The 18,203-nt window shown below is 51.9% G+C and overlaps 1 protein-coding gene across 1 annotated transcript; it reads right to left on the bottom strand.

Moving 5' to 3' along the window:
- Positions 1-379: 379 nt before the first annotated feature.
- On the bottom strand, positions 380-17,526 carry LOC142923006 (dimethyladenosine transferase-like). The gene is made up of 6 exons (XM_076063941.1): positions 17,310-17,526; positions 16,508-16,581; positions 13,678-13,764; positions 13,123-13,184; positions 4,965-5,058; positions 380-450 (listed from the first exon to the last, which is right to left on the bottom strand). Exons 1-6 carry the CDS (start codon positions 17,404-17,406, stop codon positions 397-399), a joined length of 468 nt encoding a protein of 155 aa, XP_075920056.1. The 5' UTR covers positions 17,407-17,526; the 3' UTR covers positions 380-396.
- Positions 17,527-18,203: the final 677 nt, after the last annotated feature.

The following is an 18,203-nucleotide window of genomic DNA, read 5'->3' on the forward strand; positions in this document are numbered from 1 at the left end:
CCATCACCACCATCACCACCACCACAATCACCACCACCACCACCACAATCACCACCATCACCACCACAATCACCACCATCACCACCACCACCATCACCACCACCACAATCACCACCATCACCATCACCACCACAATCACCACCACCATCACCATCACCACCACCACCATCACCACCACCACCATCACCACCATCACCACCACCACAATCACCACCACCACCACCACCACAATCACCACCATCACCACCACAATCACCACCATCACCACCACAATCACCATCACCACCATCACCACCACCACCACAATCACCATCACCACCATCATCATCACCACCACCACCACTACCATCACCACCACCATCACCACAATCACTACCATCACCATCACCACCACCATCACCTGAAGAGAGGGCGGTGGAGTAACAGCTTGAACACAAAAGGTGATGAGATCTGTGAACAACATCAACATCATCAACATCATCAACAACATCATCAACATCAACAACATCATCATCACTAGCATCATCACTAACATCATCACTAGCAATAACATCATCACTAGCACTAACATCATCACTAGCAATAACATCATCACTAGCACTAACATCATCATCACTAACATCATCATCACTAACATCATCATCACTAGCATCATCACTAGCACTAACATCATCACTAACATCATCACTAACATCATCACTAACATCATCACCAGCACTAACATCATCATCACTAACATCATCACTAACATCATCACTAGCACTAACATCATCACTAGCACTAACATCATCATCACTAGCATCATCATCACTAGCATCATCACTAACATCATCACTAGCACTAACATCATCACTAACATCATCATCACTAGCACTAACATCATCACTAACATCATCACTAGTATCATCACTAACATCATCACTAACATCATCACTAGTATCATCACTAACATCATCACTAGCACTAACATTATCACTAACATCATCACTAGTATCATCACTAACATCATCACTAGTATCATCACTAACATCATCACTAGCACTAACATCATCATCACTAACATCATCACTAACATCATCACTAACATCATCACTAGTATCATCACTAACATCATCACTAACACCATCACTAGTATCATCACTAACATCATCACTAGCACTAACATCATCACTAACATCATCACTAACATCATCACTAGTATCATCACTAACATCATCACTAGTATCATCACTAACATCATCACTAACACCATCACTAGTATCATCACTAACATCATCACTAGTATCATCACTAACATCATCACTAGTATCATCACTAACATCATCACTAACACCATCACTAGTATCATCACTAACATCATCACTAGCACTAACATCATCACTAGTATCATCACTAACATCATCACTAGTATCATCACTAACATCATCACTAGCACTAACATCATCATCACTAACATCATCACTAGCACTAACAACATCACCATCACTAACATCATCATCACTAGCATCATCACTAACATCATCACTAGCACTAACATCATCACTAGCACTAACATCATCACTAACATCATCACTAACATCATCACTAACATCATCACTAACATCATCACTAGCACTAACATCATCACTAACATCATCACTAACATCATCACTAACATCATCACTAGTATCATCACTAACATCATCACTAGCACTAACATCATCATCACTAGCACTAACATCATCACTAGTATCATCACTAACATCATCACTAACATCATCACTAACATCATCACTAACATCATCACTAGCACTAACATCATCACTAGCACTAACATCATCACTAACATCATCACTAACATCATCACTAGCACTAACATCATCATCACTAGCACTAACATCATCACTAGCACTAACATCATCACTAACATCATCATCACTGAGTGAGTACTAGTGAGTAGTACTAGTGTAGTACTAGTGAGTACTAGTGGTAGTAGTGAGTAGTAGTGATAGTACTATTGAGTAGTACTTGTGAGTAGTAGTACTAGTGAGTAGTACTAGTGAGTAGTACTAGTGAGTACTAGTGAGTAGTAGTGAGTAGTAATGAGTGGTACTAGTGAGTAGTACTAGTGAGTAGTACTAGTGAGTAGTACTAATGAGTAGTTAGTAGTGAGTAGTAATGAGTGGTACTAGTGAGTAGTACTAGTGGTACCTGTGAGTACTAGTGAGTACCTGTGATTACTATGAGTACCTGTGAGTACCTGTGAGTACCTGGTAAGGTAGGTTGGCCACACAGACATTAAAGAAGGGTACTTGTGAGTACCTGTGATTACTATGAGTACCTGTGAGTACCTGTGGTACCTGTGAGTACCTGGTAAGGTAGGTTGGCCACACAGACATTAAAGAAGGGTACTAGTGAGTACCTGTGAGTACCTGTGGAACCTGTGAGTACTAGTGGTACCTGTGAGTACCTGTGGTACCTGTGAGTACTAGTGGTACCTGTGAGTACCTGTGAGTACCTGGTAAGGTAGGTTGGCCACACAGACATTAAAGAAGGGTACTAGTGAGTACCTGTGAGTACCTGTGGTACCTGTGAGTACCTGTGAGTCTAAGTGGTACCTGTGAGTACCTGTGAGTACTAGTGGTACCTGTGAGTACTAGTGGTACCTGTGAGTACTATGAGTACCTGTGGTACCTGTGAGTACCTGTGGTACCTGTGAGTACTAGTGGTACCTGTGAGTACTAGTGAGTCTAAGTGGTACCTGTGAGTACTAGTGGTACCTGTGAGCATCTGTGAGTACTAGTGAGTACCTGTGAGTCTAAGTGGTACCTGTGAGTACCTGTGAGTCTAAGTGGTACCTGTGAGTACCTGTGGTACCTGTGAGTACTAGTGGTACCTGTGAGTACCTGTGAGTACCTGTGGTACCTGTGAGTACTTGTAAGTACCTTTGAGTACTAGTGGTCCCTGTGAGTACTAGTGGTACCTGTGAGTACCTGTGGTACCTGTGAGTACTAGTGGTACCTGTGAGTACCTGTGGTACCTGTGAGTACCTGTGAGTACCTGTGGTACCTGTGAGTACTTGTAAGTACCTTTGAGTACTAGTGGTCCCTGTGAGTACTAGTGGTACCTGTGAGTACTAGTGGGTACCTGTGAGTACTAGTGAGTACTAATGGTACCTGTGAGTACCTGTGGGTACCTGTGAGTACCTGTGAGTACTAGTGGGTACCTGTGAGTACTAGTGAGTACTAGTGGTAACCAGTGAGTACCTGTGAGTACTAATGGTACCTGTGAGTACTAGAGGTGCCTGTGAGTCCTAGTAGTACCTGTGGTACCTGTGGTACCTGTGAGTACCTGTCGTACCTGTGGTACCTGTGAGTACCAGTGGTACCTGTGAGTACCTGTGAGTACTAGTGGTATCTGTGAGTACTAGTGGGTACCTGTGGTACCTGTGAGTACCTGTGGTACTTGTGAGTACCTGTGAGTACCTGGTAAGGTAGGTTGGCCACACAGACATTAAAGAAGGGTACTAGTGAGTACCTGTGGTACCTGTGAGTACCTGTGGTACCTGTGAGTAACTGTGAGTACTAGTGGTACCTGTGGTACCTGTGGTACCTGTGAGTACCTGCGGTACCTGTGGTACCTGTGAGTACCTGTGAGTACTAGTGAGTACCTGTGGTACTTGTGAGTACCTGTGAGTACCTGTGAGTACTAGTGGTACCTGTGAGTACCTGTGAGTACTAGTGGTACCTGTGAGTACCTGTGGTACCTGTGAGTACCTGTGGTACTTGTGAGTACCTGTGAGTACCTGGTAAGGTAGGTTGGCCACACAGACATTAAAGAAGGGTACTAGTGAGTACCTGTGAGTAGCTGTGGTACTTGTGAGTACTAGTGAGTACCTGTGAATACCTGTGAGTACCTGTCAGTACCTGTGAGCACTAGTGGTACCTGTGAGCACCTGTGGTACCTGTGAGTACCTGTGAGCACCTGTGAGTACCTGTGGTACTAGTGCTACCTGTGAGTACCTGTGAGTACCTGTGGGTACCTGTGAGTACCTGTGGTACCTGTGAGTACCTGTGAGTACCTGTCAGTACCTGTGAGCACTAGTGGTACCTGTGAGCACCTGTGGTACCTGTGAGTACCTGTGAGCACCTGTGAGTACCTGTGGTACTAGTGCTACCTGTGAGTACCTGTGAGTACCTGTGGGTACCTGTGGGTACCTGTGGTACCTGTGAGTACCTGTGAGTACCTGTGAGTACTAGTGGTACCTGTGAGTACCTGTGGTACCTGTGAGTACCTGTGAGTACTAGTAGTACCTGTGGTACTTGTGAGTACTAGTGGTACTTGTGAGTACCTGTGAGTACCTGTGGTACCTGTGAGTACCTGTGAGTACTAGTGGTACCTGTGAGTACCTGTGGTACCTGTAAGTACCTGTGGTACCTGTGAGTACCTGGTAAGGTAGGTTGGCCACACAGACATTAAAGAAGGGTACTAGTGAGTACCTGTGGTACCTGTGAGTACCTGTGGTACCTGTGGTACCTGTGAGTACCTGTGAGTACCTGTGAGCACTAGTGGTACCTGTGAGTACCTGTGAGTACTAGTGGTACCTGTGGTACCTGTGAGTACCTGTGAGTACTAGTGGGTACCTGTGGTACCTGTGAGTACCTGTGAGTACCTGTGGTACTTGTGAGTACCTGTGAGTACCTGTGAGCACTAGTGGTACCTGTGAGTACCTGTGAGTACTAGTGGTACCTGTGGTACCTGTGAGTACCTGTGAGTACTAGTGGGTACCTGTGGTACCTGTGAGTACCTGTGAGTACCTGTGGTACTTGTGAGTACCTGTGAGTACCTGGTAAGGTAGGTTGGCCACACAGACATTAAAGAAGGGTACTAGTAAGTACCTGTAAGTACCTGTGGTACCTGTGGTACCTGTGAGTACCTGTGAGTACTAGTAAGTACCTGTAAGTACCTGTGGTACCTGTGAGTACCTGGTAAGGTAGGTTGGCCACACAGACATTAAAGAAGGGGAGTTCGGCCTTCAGAACGTCTCCAACCAGCACCTGCAGCTTGGAGGCCATGGGCCTGCAGGTGACACAGCGGGGGGCGGAGTCAACGTAGGGGGGCGGAGTCAACGTGGGGGGCGGAGTCAACGTGGGGGCGGAGTCAACGTGGGGGGCGGAGTCAACGGGGGGGGGGGCGGAGTCAACGTGGGGGGCGGAGTCAACGTGGGGGGGCGGGGTAAACATAGGGGGTGGGGTCAACGTGGGGGGGGGGGGGCGGGGTCAACATAGGGGGCGGAGTCAACGTGGGGGGCGGAGTCAACGTGGGGGGCGGAGTCAACGTAGGGGGGGGGGTGGAGTCAACGTGGGGGGCGGAGTCAACGTAGGGGGGGGGCGGAGTCAACGTGGGGGGCGGAGTCAACGTGGGGGGGGGGGGGCGGAGTCAAAGTGGGGGGCGGAGTCAACGTAGGGGGCGGAGTCAACATGGGGGGCAGTCAACGTAGGGGCGGGGTCAACGTGGTGGGCGGGGTCAACGTAGGGGGCGGAATCAACATAGGGGGCGCAGTCAACGTAGGGGGCGGGGTCAACGTGGTGGGCGGGGTCAAAGTAGGGGGCGAGGTCAACGTGTGCGGCGGAGTCAACGTGGTGGGCGGGGTCAACGTAGGGGGGGGCGGGGTCACCGTTGGGGGCGGAGTCACAGTAGAGGGGGCGGGGTCAACATAGGGGGCGGAGTCAACGTGGGGGGCGGAGTCAACGTGGGGGGTGGAGTCAATGTGGGGGGCGGAGTCAACGTAGGGGGGGCGGGGTCACCGTTGGGGGCGGGGTCACAGTAGAGGGGGCGGAGTCAACGTAGGGGAAGTGGGGTCACCGTTGGGGGCGGGGTCACATTAGAGGGGGCGGGGGTCACCATTGGGGGCGGGGTCACAGTCGAGGGGGCGGGGTCACCGTTGTGGGCGGGGTCACAGCGGTAACAACTTCTCAATGGGACGTGGGGTTCGACCAATGGGTGATTTTGTGAACGTGAAGTTGGTCTGTATGGAGTCTTGGTAGGAGGCAACACGCAGTTATCACATAACGTAACAGCAACACAAACACTCAGTTCCCAGCACTAAGGGGCAGGTAACAGCCTCAGTGTTAACGCCTGTTACAGCCCTCCGTCTAACGTACCCCTAGACACCACTATCACCTGTTACAGCACCTCCGTCTAACGTACCCCTAGACACCACTATCACCTGTTACAGCACTCGGTCTAACGTACCCCTAGACATCACTATCACCTGTTACAGCACTCCGTCTAACGTACCCCTAGACACCACTATCACCTGTTACAGCACTCGGTCTAACGTACCCCTAGACACCACTATCACCTGTTACAGCCCTCCGTCTAATGTACCCCTAGACATCACTATCACCTGTTACAGCGCTCCGTCTAACGTACCCCTAGACACCACTATCACCTGTTACAGCACTCCGTCTAACGTACCCCTAGACACCACTATTACCTGTTACAGCACCTCTGTCTAACGTACCCCTAGACATCACTATCACCTGTTACAGCACCTCCGTCTAACGTACCCCTAGACATCACTAACTCCTGTTACAGCCCTCCGTCTAACGTACCCTAGACACCACTATCACCTGTTACAGCACCTCCGTCTAACGTACCCCTAGACATCACTAACACCTGTTACAGCACTCCGTCTAGCGTACCCCTAGACATCACTAACACCTGTTACAGCACCTCTGTCTAACGTACCCCTAGACATCACTAACACCTGTTACAGCGCTCCGTCTAGCGTACCTCTAGACACCACCATCACCTGTTACAGCAACTCCGTCTAGCGTACCCCTAGACACCACTATCACCTGTTACAGCCCTCCGTCTAACGTACCCCTAGACATCACTATCACCTGTTACAGCACTCTGTCTTACGTACCCCTAGACACCACTATCACCTGTTACAGCGCTCCGGCTAACGTACCCCTAGACATCACTATCACCTGTTACAGCACTCTGTCTAACGTACCCCTAGACACCACTATCACCTGTTACAGCCCTCCATCTAGCGTACCCCTAGACATCACTATCACCTGTTACAGCCCTCCGTCTAACGTACCCCTAGACACCACTATCACCTGTTACAGCGCTCCGTCTAACGTACCCCTAGACATCACTATCACCTGTTACAGCGCTCCGTCTAACGTACCCCTAGACATCACTATCACCTGTTACAGCGCTCCGTCTAACGTACCCCTAGACACCACTATCACCTGTTACAGCACCTCCGTCTAGCGTACCCCTAGACACCACTATCACCTGTTACAGCGCCTCCGTCTAACGTACCCCTAGACATCACTATCACCTGTTACAGCCCTCCGTCTAACGTACCCCTAGACACCACTATCACCTGTTACAGCGCTCCGTCTAACGTACCCCTAGACATCACTATCACCTGTTACAGCGCTCCGTCTAACGTACCCCTAGACATCACTATCACCTGTTACAGCGCTCCGTCTAACGTACCCCTAGACACCACTATCACCTGTTACAGCACTCCGTCTAACATACCCCTAGACACCACTATCACCTGTTACAGCACCTCCGTCTAACGTACCCCTAGACACCACTATCACCTGTTACAGCACTCCGTCTAACGTACCCCTAGACACCACTATCACCTGTTACAGCACCTCCGTCTAACGTACCCCTAGACATCACTATCACCTGTTACAGCTGTTTGTCTAACGTACCCCTAGACACCACTATCACCTGTTACAGCTGTTTGTCTAACGTACCCCTAGACACCACTATCACCTGTTACAGCCCTCCGTCTAACGTACCCCTAGACATCACTATCACCTGTTACAGCACCTCCATCTAACGTACCCCTAGACATCACTAACACCTGTTACAGCACTCCGTCTAACGTACCCCTAGACACCACTATCACCTGTTACAGCTGTCTGTCTAACGTACCCCTAGACATCACTAACACCTGTTACAGCGCTCCGTCTAACGTACCCCTAGACACCACTATCACCTGTTACAGCACTGTCTAACGTACCCCTAGACACCACTATCACCTGTTACAGCCCTCCGTCTAATGTACCCCTAGACACCACTATCACCTGTTACAGCACTCTGTCTAACGTACCCCTAGACACCACTATCACCTGTTACAGCTGTTTGTCTAACGTACCCCTAGACACCACTATCACCTGTTACAGCTGTTTGTCTAACGTACCCCTAGACACCACTATCACCTGTTACAGCCCTCCGTCTAACGTACCCCTAGACATCACTATCACCTGTTACAGCACCTCCATCTAACGTACCCCTAGACATCACTAACACCTGTTACAGCACTCCGTCTAACGTACCCCTAGACACCACTATCACCTGTTACAGCTGTCTGTCTAACGTACCCCTAGACATCACTAACACCTGTTACAGCGCTCCGTCTAACGTACCCCTAGACACCACTATCACCTGTTACAGCACTGTCTAACGTACCCCTAGACACCACTATCACCTGTTACAGCCCTCCGTCTAATGTACCCCTAGACACCACTATCACCTGTTACAGCACTCTGTCTAACGTACCCCTAGACACCACTATCACCTGTTACAGCCCTCCGTCTAACGTACCCCTAGACACCACTATCACCTGTTACAGCCCTTCGTCTAACGTACCCCTAGACACCACTATCACCTGTTACAGCCCTTCGTCTAACGTACCCCTAGACACCACTATCACCTGTTACAACCCTCCATCTAACGTACCTCTAGACACCACTATCACCTGTTACAGCACCTCCGTCTAACGTACCCCTAGACACCACTATCACCTGTTACAGCTGTCTGTCTAACGTACCCCTAGACACCACTATCACCTGTTACAGCGCTCCGTCTAACGTACCCCTAGACACCACTATCACCTGTTACAGCGCTCCGTCTAACGTACCCCTAGACACCACTATCACCTGTTACAGCTGTCTGTCTAACGTACCCCTAGACACCACTATCACCTGTTACAGCACCTCTGTCTAACGTACCCCTAGACACCACTATCACCTGTTACAGCTGTCTGTCTAACGTACCCCTAGACACCACTATCACCTGTTACAGCACTCAGTCTAACGTACCCCTAGACACCACTATCACCTGTTACAGCTGTCTGTCTAACATACCCCTAGACACCACTATCACCTGTTACAGCGCTCCGTCTAACGTACCCATAGACATCACTATCACCTGTTACAGCACCTCTGTCTAACGTACCCCTAGACACCACTATCACCTGTTACAGCACCTCTGTCTCACGTACCCCTAGACATCACTATCACCTGTTACAGCGCTCCGTCTAACGTACCCCTAGACACCACTATCACCTGTTACAGCCCTCCGTCTAACGTACCCCTAGACATCACTAACACCTGTTACAGCACTCCGTCTAACGTACCCCTAGACATCACTAACACCTGTTACAGCGCTCTGTCTAACGTACCCCTAGACACCACTATCACCTGTTACAGCACTCAGTCTAACGTACCCCTAGACACCACTAACTCCTGTTACAGCCATCTGTCTAACGTACCCTAGACACCACTATCACCTGTTACAGCACCTCCGTCTAACGTACCCCTAGACACCACTATCACCTGTTACAGCACCTCCGTCTAACGTACCCCTAGACACCACTATCACCTGTTACAGCACTCTGTCTAACGTACCCCTAGACACCACTAACACCTGTTACAGCCCTCCGTCTAACGTACCCCTAGACACCACTATCACCTGTTACAGCGCTCCGTTTAACGTACCCATAGACATCACTATCACCTGTTACAGCACCTCTGTCTAACGTACCCCTAGACACCACTATCACCTGTTACAGCACCTCTGTCTCACGTACCCCTAGACATCACTATCACCTGTTACAGCGCTCCGTCTAACGTACCCCTAGACACCACTATCACCTGTTACAGCCCTCCGTCTAACGTACCCTAGACATCACTATCACCTGTTACAGCACCTCTGTCTAACGTACCCCTAGACACCACTATCACCTGTTACAGCACTCTCTCTAACGTACCCCTAGACACCACTATCACCTGTTACAACACCTCCGTCTAACGTACCACTAGACACCACTATCACCTGTTACAGCGCTCCGTCTAACGTACCCCTAGACACCACTATCACCTGTTACAGCACCTCCGTCTAACGTACCCTAGACATCACTATCACCTGTTACAGCCCTCTGTCCAACGTACCCCTAGACATCACTATCACCTGTTACAGCTGTCTGTCTAACGTACCCCTAGACACCACTATCACCTGTTACAGCCCTCCGTCTAACGTACCCCTAGACATCACTATCACCTGTTACAGCACTCTGTCTAACGTACCCCTAGACACCACTAACACCTGTTACAGCACTCCGTCTAACGTACCCCTAGACACCACTATCACCTGTTACAGCACTCCGTCTAACGTACCCCTAGACACCACTATCACCTGTTACAGCACTCTGTCTAACGTACCCCTAGACACCACTATCACCTGTTACAGCACCTCCGTCTAACGTACCCCTAGACATCACTATCACCTGTTACAGCTGTCTGTCTAACGTACCCCTAGACACCACTATCACCTGTTACAGCACTCCGTCTAACGTACCCCTAGACACCACTATCACCTGTTACAGCACTCTGTCTAACGTACCCCTGACACCACTAACACCTGTTACAGCACCTCCGTCTAACGTACCCCTAGACATCACTATCACCTGTTACAGCTGTCTGTCTAACGTACCCCTAGACACCACTATCACCTGTTACAGCACCTCTGTCTAACGTACCCCTAGACACCACTATCACCTGTTACAGCTGTCTGTCTAACGTACCCCTAGCGTGATGATGGTGATGTTGGTGATGGTGGTGGTGGTGATGGTGGTGATGGTGTGAGTGTGATGATGGTGTTGATGGTGATGGTGTGAGTATGATGGTGGTGATGGTGGTGATGATGATGGGGGTGATGGTGATGATGGTGATGGTGGGGATGATGGTGTGATTGTGATGGTGGTGGTGGTGATGGTGGTGATGATGGTGATGATGGTGGTGATGGTGGTGATGATGGTGATGGTGGTGATGATGGTGATGATGGTGGTGATGGGGGTGATGGTGGTGAGTGTGATGGTGGTGATGGTGGTGTGAGTGTGATGATGGTGAGTGTGATGGTGATGATGGTGATGATGATGGTGTGAGTGTGATGGTGGTGATGGTGGTGGTGATGATGGTGGTGATGATGGTGGTGATGGGGTGATGGTGGTGGTGATGGTGATGGTGGTGGTGATGATGGTGGTGATGGGGGTGATGGTGGTGAGTGTGATGGTGGTGATGGTGGTGTGAGTGTGATGATGGTGTGAGTGTGATGGTGGTGATGGTGATGATGAGTGTGATAGTGAGTGTGATGATGGTGATCAGTGTGATGGTGATGATGGTGGTGTGAGTGTGATGATGGTGATCAGTGTGATGGTGATGATGGTGATGATGATGTGAGTGTGATGGTGGTGATGGTGATGATGAGTGTGATAGTGAGTGTGATGATGGTGATCAGTGTGATGGTGATGATGGTGATGATGATGGTATGAGTGTGATGATGGTGGTGTGAGTGTGATGGTGATGATGGTGATGATGATGGTGTGAGTGTGATGGTGGTGATGGTGATGATGAGTGTGATAGTGAGTGTGATGGTGATGGTGATCAGTGTGATGGTGATGATGGTGATGATGATGGTATGAGTGTGATGATGATGATGGTGAGTGTGAGTGTGATGGTATGAGTGTGATGATGATGGTGATGATGGTGATGATGATGGTATGAGTGTGATGATGATGGTGATGATGGTGAGTGTGAGTGTGATGGTGATGGTATGAGTGTGATGATGATGGTGATGATGGTGAGTGTGATGGTGATGGTATGAGTGTGATGATGGTGATCAGTGTGATGGTGATGATGGTGGTGTGAGTGTGATGATGATGGTGGTGTGAGTGTGATGATGGTGAGTGTGATGGTGATGATGATGGTATGAGTGTGATGATGATGGTGATGATGGTGAGTGTGATGGTGATGATGGTATGAGTGTGATGATGATGGTATGAGTGTGATGATGATGGTGATGATGGTGAGTGTGAGTGTGATGGTGATGATGATGGTATGAGTGTGATGATGATGGTGGTGTGAGTGTGATGATGGTGGTGATGGTGGTGGTGATGATGTTGTTGATGTTGATGATGGTGATGATGGTGGTGTGAGTGTGATGATGGTGGTGTGAGTGTGATGATGGTGGTGGTGGTGATGGTGATGATGGTGATGATGATGGTGTGAGTGTGATGATGATGGTGGTGTGAGTGTGATGATGATGGTGATGATGATGGTGGTGTGAGTGTGGTGATGATGGTGATGATGGTGATGATGATGGTGGTGTGAGTGTGATGATGATGGTGATGGTATGAGTGTGATGATGATGGTGGTGTGAGTGTGATGATGATGGTGATGATGGTGAGTGTGATGATGATGATGGTGTGAGTGTGATGATGATGGTGATGGTGGTGTGAGTGTGATGATGATGGTGGTGGTGGTGTGAGTGTGATGATGATGGTGATGAGTGTGAGTGTGATGATGATGGTGGTGTGAGTGTGATGATGGTGATGGTGATGATGGTGATGGTGATGGTATGAGTGTGAGTGTGATGATGATGATGGTGATGATGATGGTGATGATGATGGTATGAGTGTGATGATGGTGATGGTGGTGTGAGTGTGATGATGATGATGGTGGTGTGAGTGTGATGATGGTGATGGTGTGAGTGTGATGATGGTGGTGTGAGTGTGATGATGGTGGTGTGAGTGTGAGTGTGATGATGGAGGTGTGAGTGTGATGGTGATGAGTGTGATGGTGATGATGATGGTGGTGATGGTGGTGTGAGTGTGATGATGATGGTGATGATGGTGATGATGGTGGTGTGAGTGTGATGATGATGGTGATGATGGTGAGTGTGAGTGTGATGATGATGGTGTGAGTGTGATGATGATGGTGATGGTGATGTGAGTGTGATGATGGTGGTGATGGGGGTCCTCACGTGGTCTGGACGCGTTTGTGAAGCTCTGCCACGAGTCTCGGGTCGATCTCACACGCAACCACCTGCAAGAGGGGGTGGGCACGGAACAATGGAACGGATCAGTGGGTGGGGGGGTGGGTGAGTGGGGGGGTGAGTGAGTGGGTGGGTGAGTGGTGAGTGAGTGAGTGGTGAGTGAGTGAGTGGTGAGTGAGTGAGTGAGTGGTGAGTGAGTGGTGAGTGAGTGGTGAGTGAGTGGTGAGTGAGTGAGTGGTGAGTGAGTGGTGAGTGAGTGGTGAGTGAGTGGTGAGTGAGTGACTGAGTGACTGAGTGAGTGAGTGGTGAGTGAGTGGTGAGTGAGTGGTGAGTGAGTGGTGAGTGAGTGAGTGAGTGATGAGTGAGTGGTGAGTGAGTGGTGAGTGAGTGGTGAGTGAGTGATGAGTGAGTGGTGAGTGAGTGGTGAGTGAGTGGTGAGTGAGTGGTGAGTGAGTGGTGAGTGAGTGAGTGGTGAGTGGGTGGGTGGGTGAGTGAGTGGTGAGTGAGTGGTGAGTGAGTGGTGAGTGAGTGGTGAGCTGGAACCTTCTTGGCTTTCTGCAGAAGCTTCATTGTCAAGTTCCCTGTCCCTGGGCCCACCTCCAACACCACATCAGTGGGACGTAGTGCAGCCTGCACAGACAGAGACACACACAGAGACACACACACAGAGACACACACAGAGACATACACACACATACATACACAGTCACACACACAGTCGGTTACACACACGCACACACAGTCAGTTACACACACACAGATACAGATACACACACACAGATATACACACACACACAGTTACACACACACACAGATACACACACACACAGTTACACACATAGACACACACACACAGTTACACACACACACAGTTACACACACACACAGACACACACACACATAGACACACACACACATAGACACACACACACATAGACACACAGACACACACACACACACAGACACACACAGACACGCACAGACACACAGACACACACACACACAGACACACATAGACACAGACACACACACATATACATAGACACACACACATATACATAGACACACAGACACACACACATCTACAAAGACAAAGATCCCCCATATAGCCTTAACAGACTGTAGGTGCAAGTGCTGTTAGCGAGCACCTATGAAGGCCGGATCGGTACACGAGGGGGTGGGTGGCCAGCACCACGCCCGACCGCCTTTGTCTCCCTAGTGGCGATGTTTACACACCGCACCAGGTACTCATTTGAGGCTGAGTCGACCTAGGGGAGGCCCGGGACCGGTTCAGATAATCGTCACTGGTGTTGGCCGTGAGCGGGAATCGAACCCGGGTCGCCAGGTTCATAGTGCAGCGTAGCGCTAACCACTACACTATAGTTAGTGGTAGTTAGTGATAGTTAGTGGTAGTGTAGTGCTAACCACTACACTATAGTTAGTGGTAGTTAGTGGTAGTGTAGTGCTAACCACTACACTACCGCTCCCCCCGTGTCTCTCTCTCCCCCGTGTCTCTCTCCCCGTGTCTCTCTCTCCCCGTGTCTCTCTCCCCGTGTCTCTCTCCCCCGTGTCTCTCTCCCCGTGTCTCTCTCCCCGTGTCTCTCTCCCCGTGTCTCTCTCTCCCACGTCTCTCTCTCTCCCCTTGTCTCTCCCCGTGTCTCTCTCCCCGTGTCTCTCTCTCCCCGTGTCTCTCTCCCCGTGTCTCTCTCCCCGTGTCTCTCTCCCCCGTGTCTCTCTCCCCGTGTCTCTCTCCCTGTGTCTCTCTCCCCGTGTCTCCCCCCGTGTCTCTCTCTCCCCGTGTCTCTCTCCCCCCCCCCGTGTCTCCCCCGTGTCTCTCTCTCCCCCCGTGTCTCTCTCCCCGTGTCTCTCTCTCCCTCCCCGTGTCTCCCCCCGTGTCTCCCACCCCATGTCTCCCCCGTGTCTCTCTCCCCGTGTCTCTCTCCCCGTGTCTCTCTCCCCGTGTCTCTCCCCGTGTCTCTCTCCCCGTGTCTCTCTCCCCGTGTCTCTCCCCCCGTGTCTCTCCCCCCATGTCTCCCCCGTGTCTCTCTCCCCCCTCCCCCCCGTGTCTCCCCCGTGTCTCCCCCCGTGTCTCTCTCTCCCCCCGTGTCTCTCTCTCCCCCGTGTCTCTCCCCCCCGTGTCTCTCTCTCTCCCCGTGTCTCCCCCCGTGTCTCCCCCCGTGTCTCTCCCCGTGTCTCTCCCCGTGTCTCTCTCTCTCCCGTGTCTCCCCCGTGTCTCCCCCGTGTCTCTCTCCCCGTGTCTCCCCCCGTGTCTCTCTCTCCGTGTCTCTCTCTCCCTCCCCGTGTCTCCCCCCGTGTCTCCCACCCCGTGTCTCCCCCGTGTCTCTCTCCCCGTGTCTCTCTCCCCGTCTCTCCCCCCGTGTCTCCCACCCCGTGTCTCCCTCCCCGTGTCTCTCTCCCCGTGTCTCTCTCCCCGTGTCTCTCTCTCCCCCCCCCGTGTCTCCCCCGTGTCTCTCTCTCCCCCCGTGTCTCTCTCCCCGTGTCTCTCTCTCTCTCCCCGTGTCTCTCTCTCCCTCCCCGTGTCTCCCCCCGTGTCTCCCACCCCGTGTCTCTCTCTCCCCGTGTCTCTCTCCCCGTGTCTCTCCCCCCGTGTCTCTCTCTCCCCCCGTGTCTCTCCACGTGTCTCTCTCCCCGTGTCTCTATCCCCGTGTCTCTCTCCCCCGTGTCTCTCTCCCCGTGTCTCTCCCCCCGTGTCTCTCTCCCCGTGTCTCTCTCCCCGTGTCTCTCTCCCCGTGTCTCTCTCCCCGTGTCTCTCCCCCCGTGTCTCCCCCGTGTCTCTCTCCCCCCTCCCCCCCGTGTCTCCCCCGTGTCTCCCCCCGTGTCTCTCTCTCCCCCCGTGTCTCTCTCTCCCCCGTGTCTCTCCCCCCCGTGTCTCTCTCTCTCCCCGTGTCTCCCCCCGTGTCTCCCCCCGTGTCTCCCCCCGTGTCTCTCCCCGTGTCTCTCCCCGTGTCTCTCTCTCTCCCGTGTCTCCCCCCGTGTCTCCCCCGTGTCTCTCTCCCCCCGTGTCTCTCTCTCCGTGTCTCTCTCTCCCTCCCCGTGTCTCCCCCCGTGTCTCCCACCCCGTGTCTCCCCCCGTGTCTCTCTCCCCCCGTGTCTCCCCCCGTGTCTCCCACCCCGTGTCTCCCTCCCCGTGTCTCTCTCCCCGTGTCTCCCCCCGTGTCTCTCTCCCCCCGTGTCTCCCCCCGTGTCTCCCACCCCGTGTCTCCCACCCCGTGTCTCCCTCCCCGTGTCTCTCTCCCCGTGTCTCTCTCCCCGTGTCTCTCTCTCCCCGTGTCTCTCTCTCTCCCGTGTCTCCCTCTCTCCGTGTCTCTCTCTCCGTGTCTCTCTCTCCCGTGTCTCCCCCCGTGTCTCCCACCTTGTCTACGATGCTGTTGACGATGAGGGGGTTCTTCAGGATGTGTTGGCCGATTGTCGTCTTGAAGGAGACGCCTGGAGCAGCGGGAAACCACAACAACAACAACAACGCCTCAATCAGCTGTGTGTGTGTCTGTGTGTGTGTGTGTGTCTGTGTGAGTGTGTGTGTGTCTCTGTGTGTGAGTGTGTGTCTGTGTGTGTCTGTGTGTGTCTGTGTGTGTGTCTGTGTGAGTGTGTGTCTCTGTGTGAGTGTGTGTCTGTGTGTGTCTGTGTGTGTGTCTGTGTGTGTGTCTGTGTGTGTCTGTGTCTCTTTGTGAGTGTGTCTATGTGTGTGTCTGTGTGTGTCTGTGTGTGTGTGAGTGTGTGTGTCTCTATGTGTGAGTGTGTGTCTGTGTGTGTGTCTGTGTGTCTCTTTATGAGTGTGTCTATGTGTGTGTCTGTGTGTGTGTCTGTGTGTGTGTGTTTGTGTGTGAGTGTGTGTGTCTCTATGTGTGAGTGTGTCTATGTGTGAGTGTCTGTGTCTCTGTGTGTGTCTCTGTGTGAGTGTCTATGTGTGTGTGAGTGTCTGTGTGTGTGTGTCTGTGAGTCTAATTGTCATGTACATTATACTCCACTCCAATTATAACAAAATATTTACAATTATTATCAGCCCGGCAAATGAGCGGTGCTAGGCCTCTACGAACCCCCGTCCCTCGCCTAGTCACCCCCTACCGGGCGAGGCGCACCTCGCTCGGTAGGGGTGACCAGGCTAGAGGGGGGGGTTAGGTAGGTGGTGGTGTGTCGCGTGCGACGTGAAGACGAACCTGAGGCCGACGAAGAGGCGAGCTGGGTGGAGTTTCTCTTGAGCTTCTTCTTCTGCTGCTGAGTCAGCTTCGCCGTCTTCGCTTTACCTCCGGCCATGACCCGAGCCACTTAACGGAGAGGAGCGAGGGAGCCGAACTTAGGCCGCAGGCAACCCACGCTGTTTGCCTCGAGACGAGAGGGAGGGAGGAGGGTAGAGGAGGAGGGGAAGTGACGTCACCGGAAGCGGCGGGGGGGAGAGAGAAACCCCGTACAAAGATGGCGGCAGAGGTCGCATTAACGTCGGTGGAGCATGGAAGTGACGTCACCGGGGGGGAGGGAGGGTGGTGAGAAACCCCGTACAAATATGGCGGCAGAGGTCGCATTAACGTTCGTGGAGCATGGAAGTGACGTCACCAGGGTGGAGGGAGGGTGGTGAGAAACCCCGTACAAATATGGCGGCAGAGGTCGCATTAACGTCGGTGGAAGTGGAAGTGACGTCACCGTGGGGGGAGGGTGGTGAGAAACCCCGTACAAAGATGGCGGCAGAGGTCGCATTAACGTCGGTGGAAGTGACGTCACCGTGGGGCGAGGGTGGTAATAAACCCCGTACAAAGATGGCGGCATAGGTCGCATCAACGTCGGTAGAGCATGGAAGTGACGTCACCGGGGGGGGAGGGAGGGTGGTGAGAAACCCCGTGCAAAGATGGCGGCCGATATTCGTTCAACGTTGGTGGAGAGGCGGAAGGAAGTGACGTCCCCGCGGGGGAGACCCCCGTAGTAAGATGGCGGCCGACGTCGCGTTCACGGGGGGGAGGTTCGGGAGAGTAGGTGACGTCACGGGGAATCCCCCCCCGCACGTAAAACAAAAATAGCGGCCCAGTGCGGCCACGTTGCTCCAGGGGTGATGACGTCAC

This window comes from Petromyzon marinus, unplaced genomic scaffold, assembly GCF_048934315.1.
Source record: "Petromyzon marinus isolate PM22_M1 ecotype Great Lakes invasive population unplaced genomic scaffold, UKy_Petmar_22M1.pri1.0 PM_Scaffold_246, whole genome shotgun sequence".
In the NCBI taxonomy this organism is placed as follows: Eukaryota; Metazoa; Chordata; class Hyperoartia; order Petromyzontiformes; family Petromyzontidae; genus Petromyzon; species Petromyzon marinus.

What these genes read in the sequence shown, in the direction of transcription:
- LOC142923006 (XM_076063941.1), bottom strand. Translation starts at nt 17,406, where the DNA reads ATGGCCGGAGGTAAAGCGAAGACGGCGAAGCTGACTCAGCAGCAGAAG. An exon ending in TCAACAGCATCGTAGACAAG is followed by an intron (nt 13,765 to 16,507) that starts GTGGGAGACACG and finishes CTGTCTGTGCAG; the next exon opens with GCTGCACTACGTCCCACTGA. An exon ending in TGGCCAACCTACCTTACCAG is followed by an intron (nt 451 to 4,964) that starts GTACTCACAGGT and finishes TGTTGTTCACAG; the next exon opens with ATCTCATCACCTTTTGTGTT.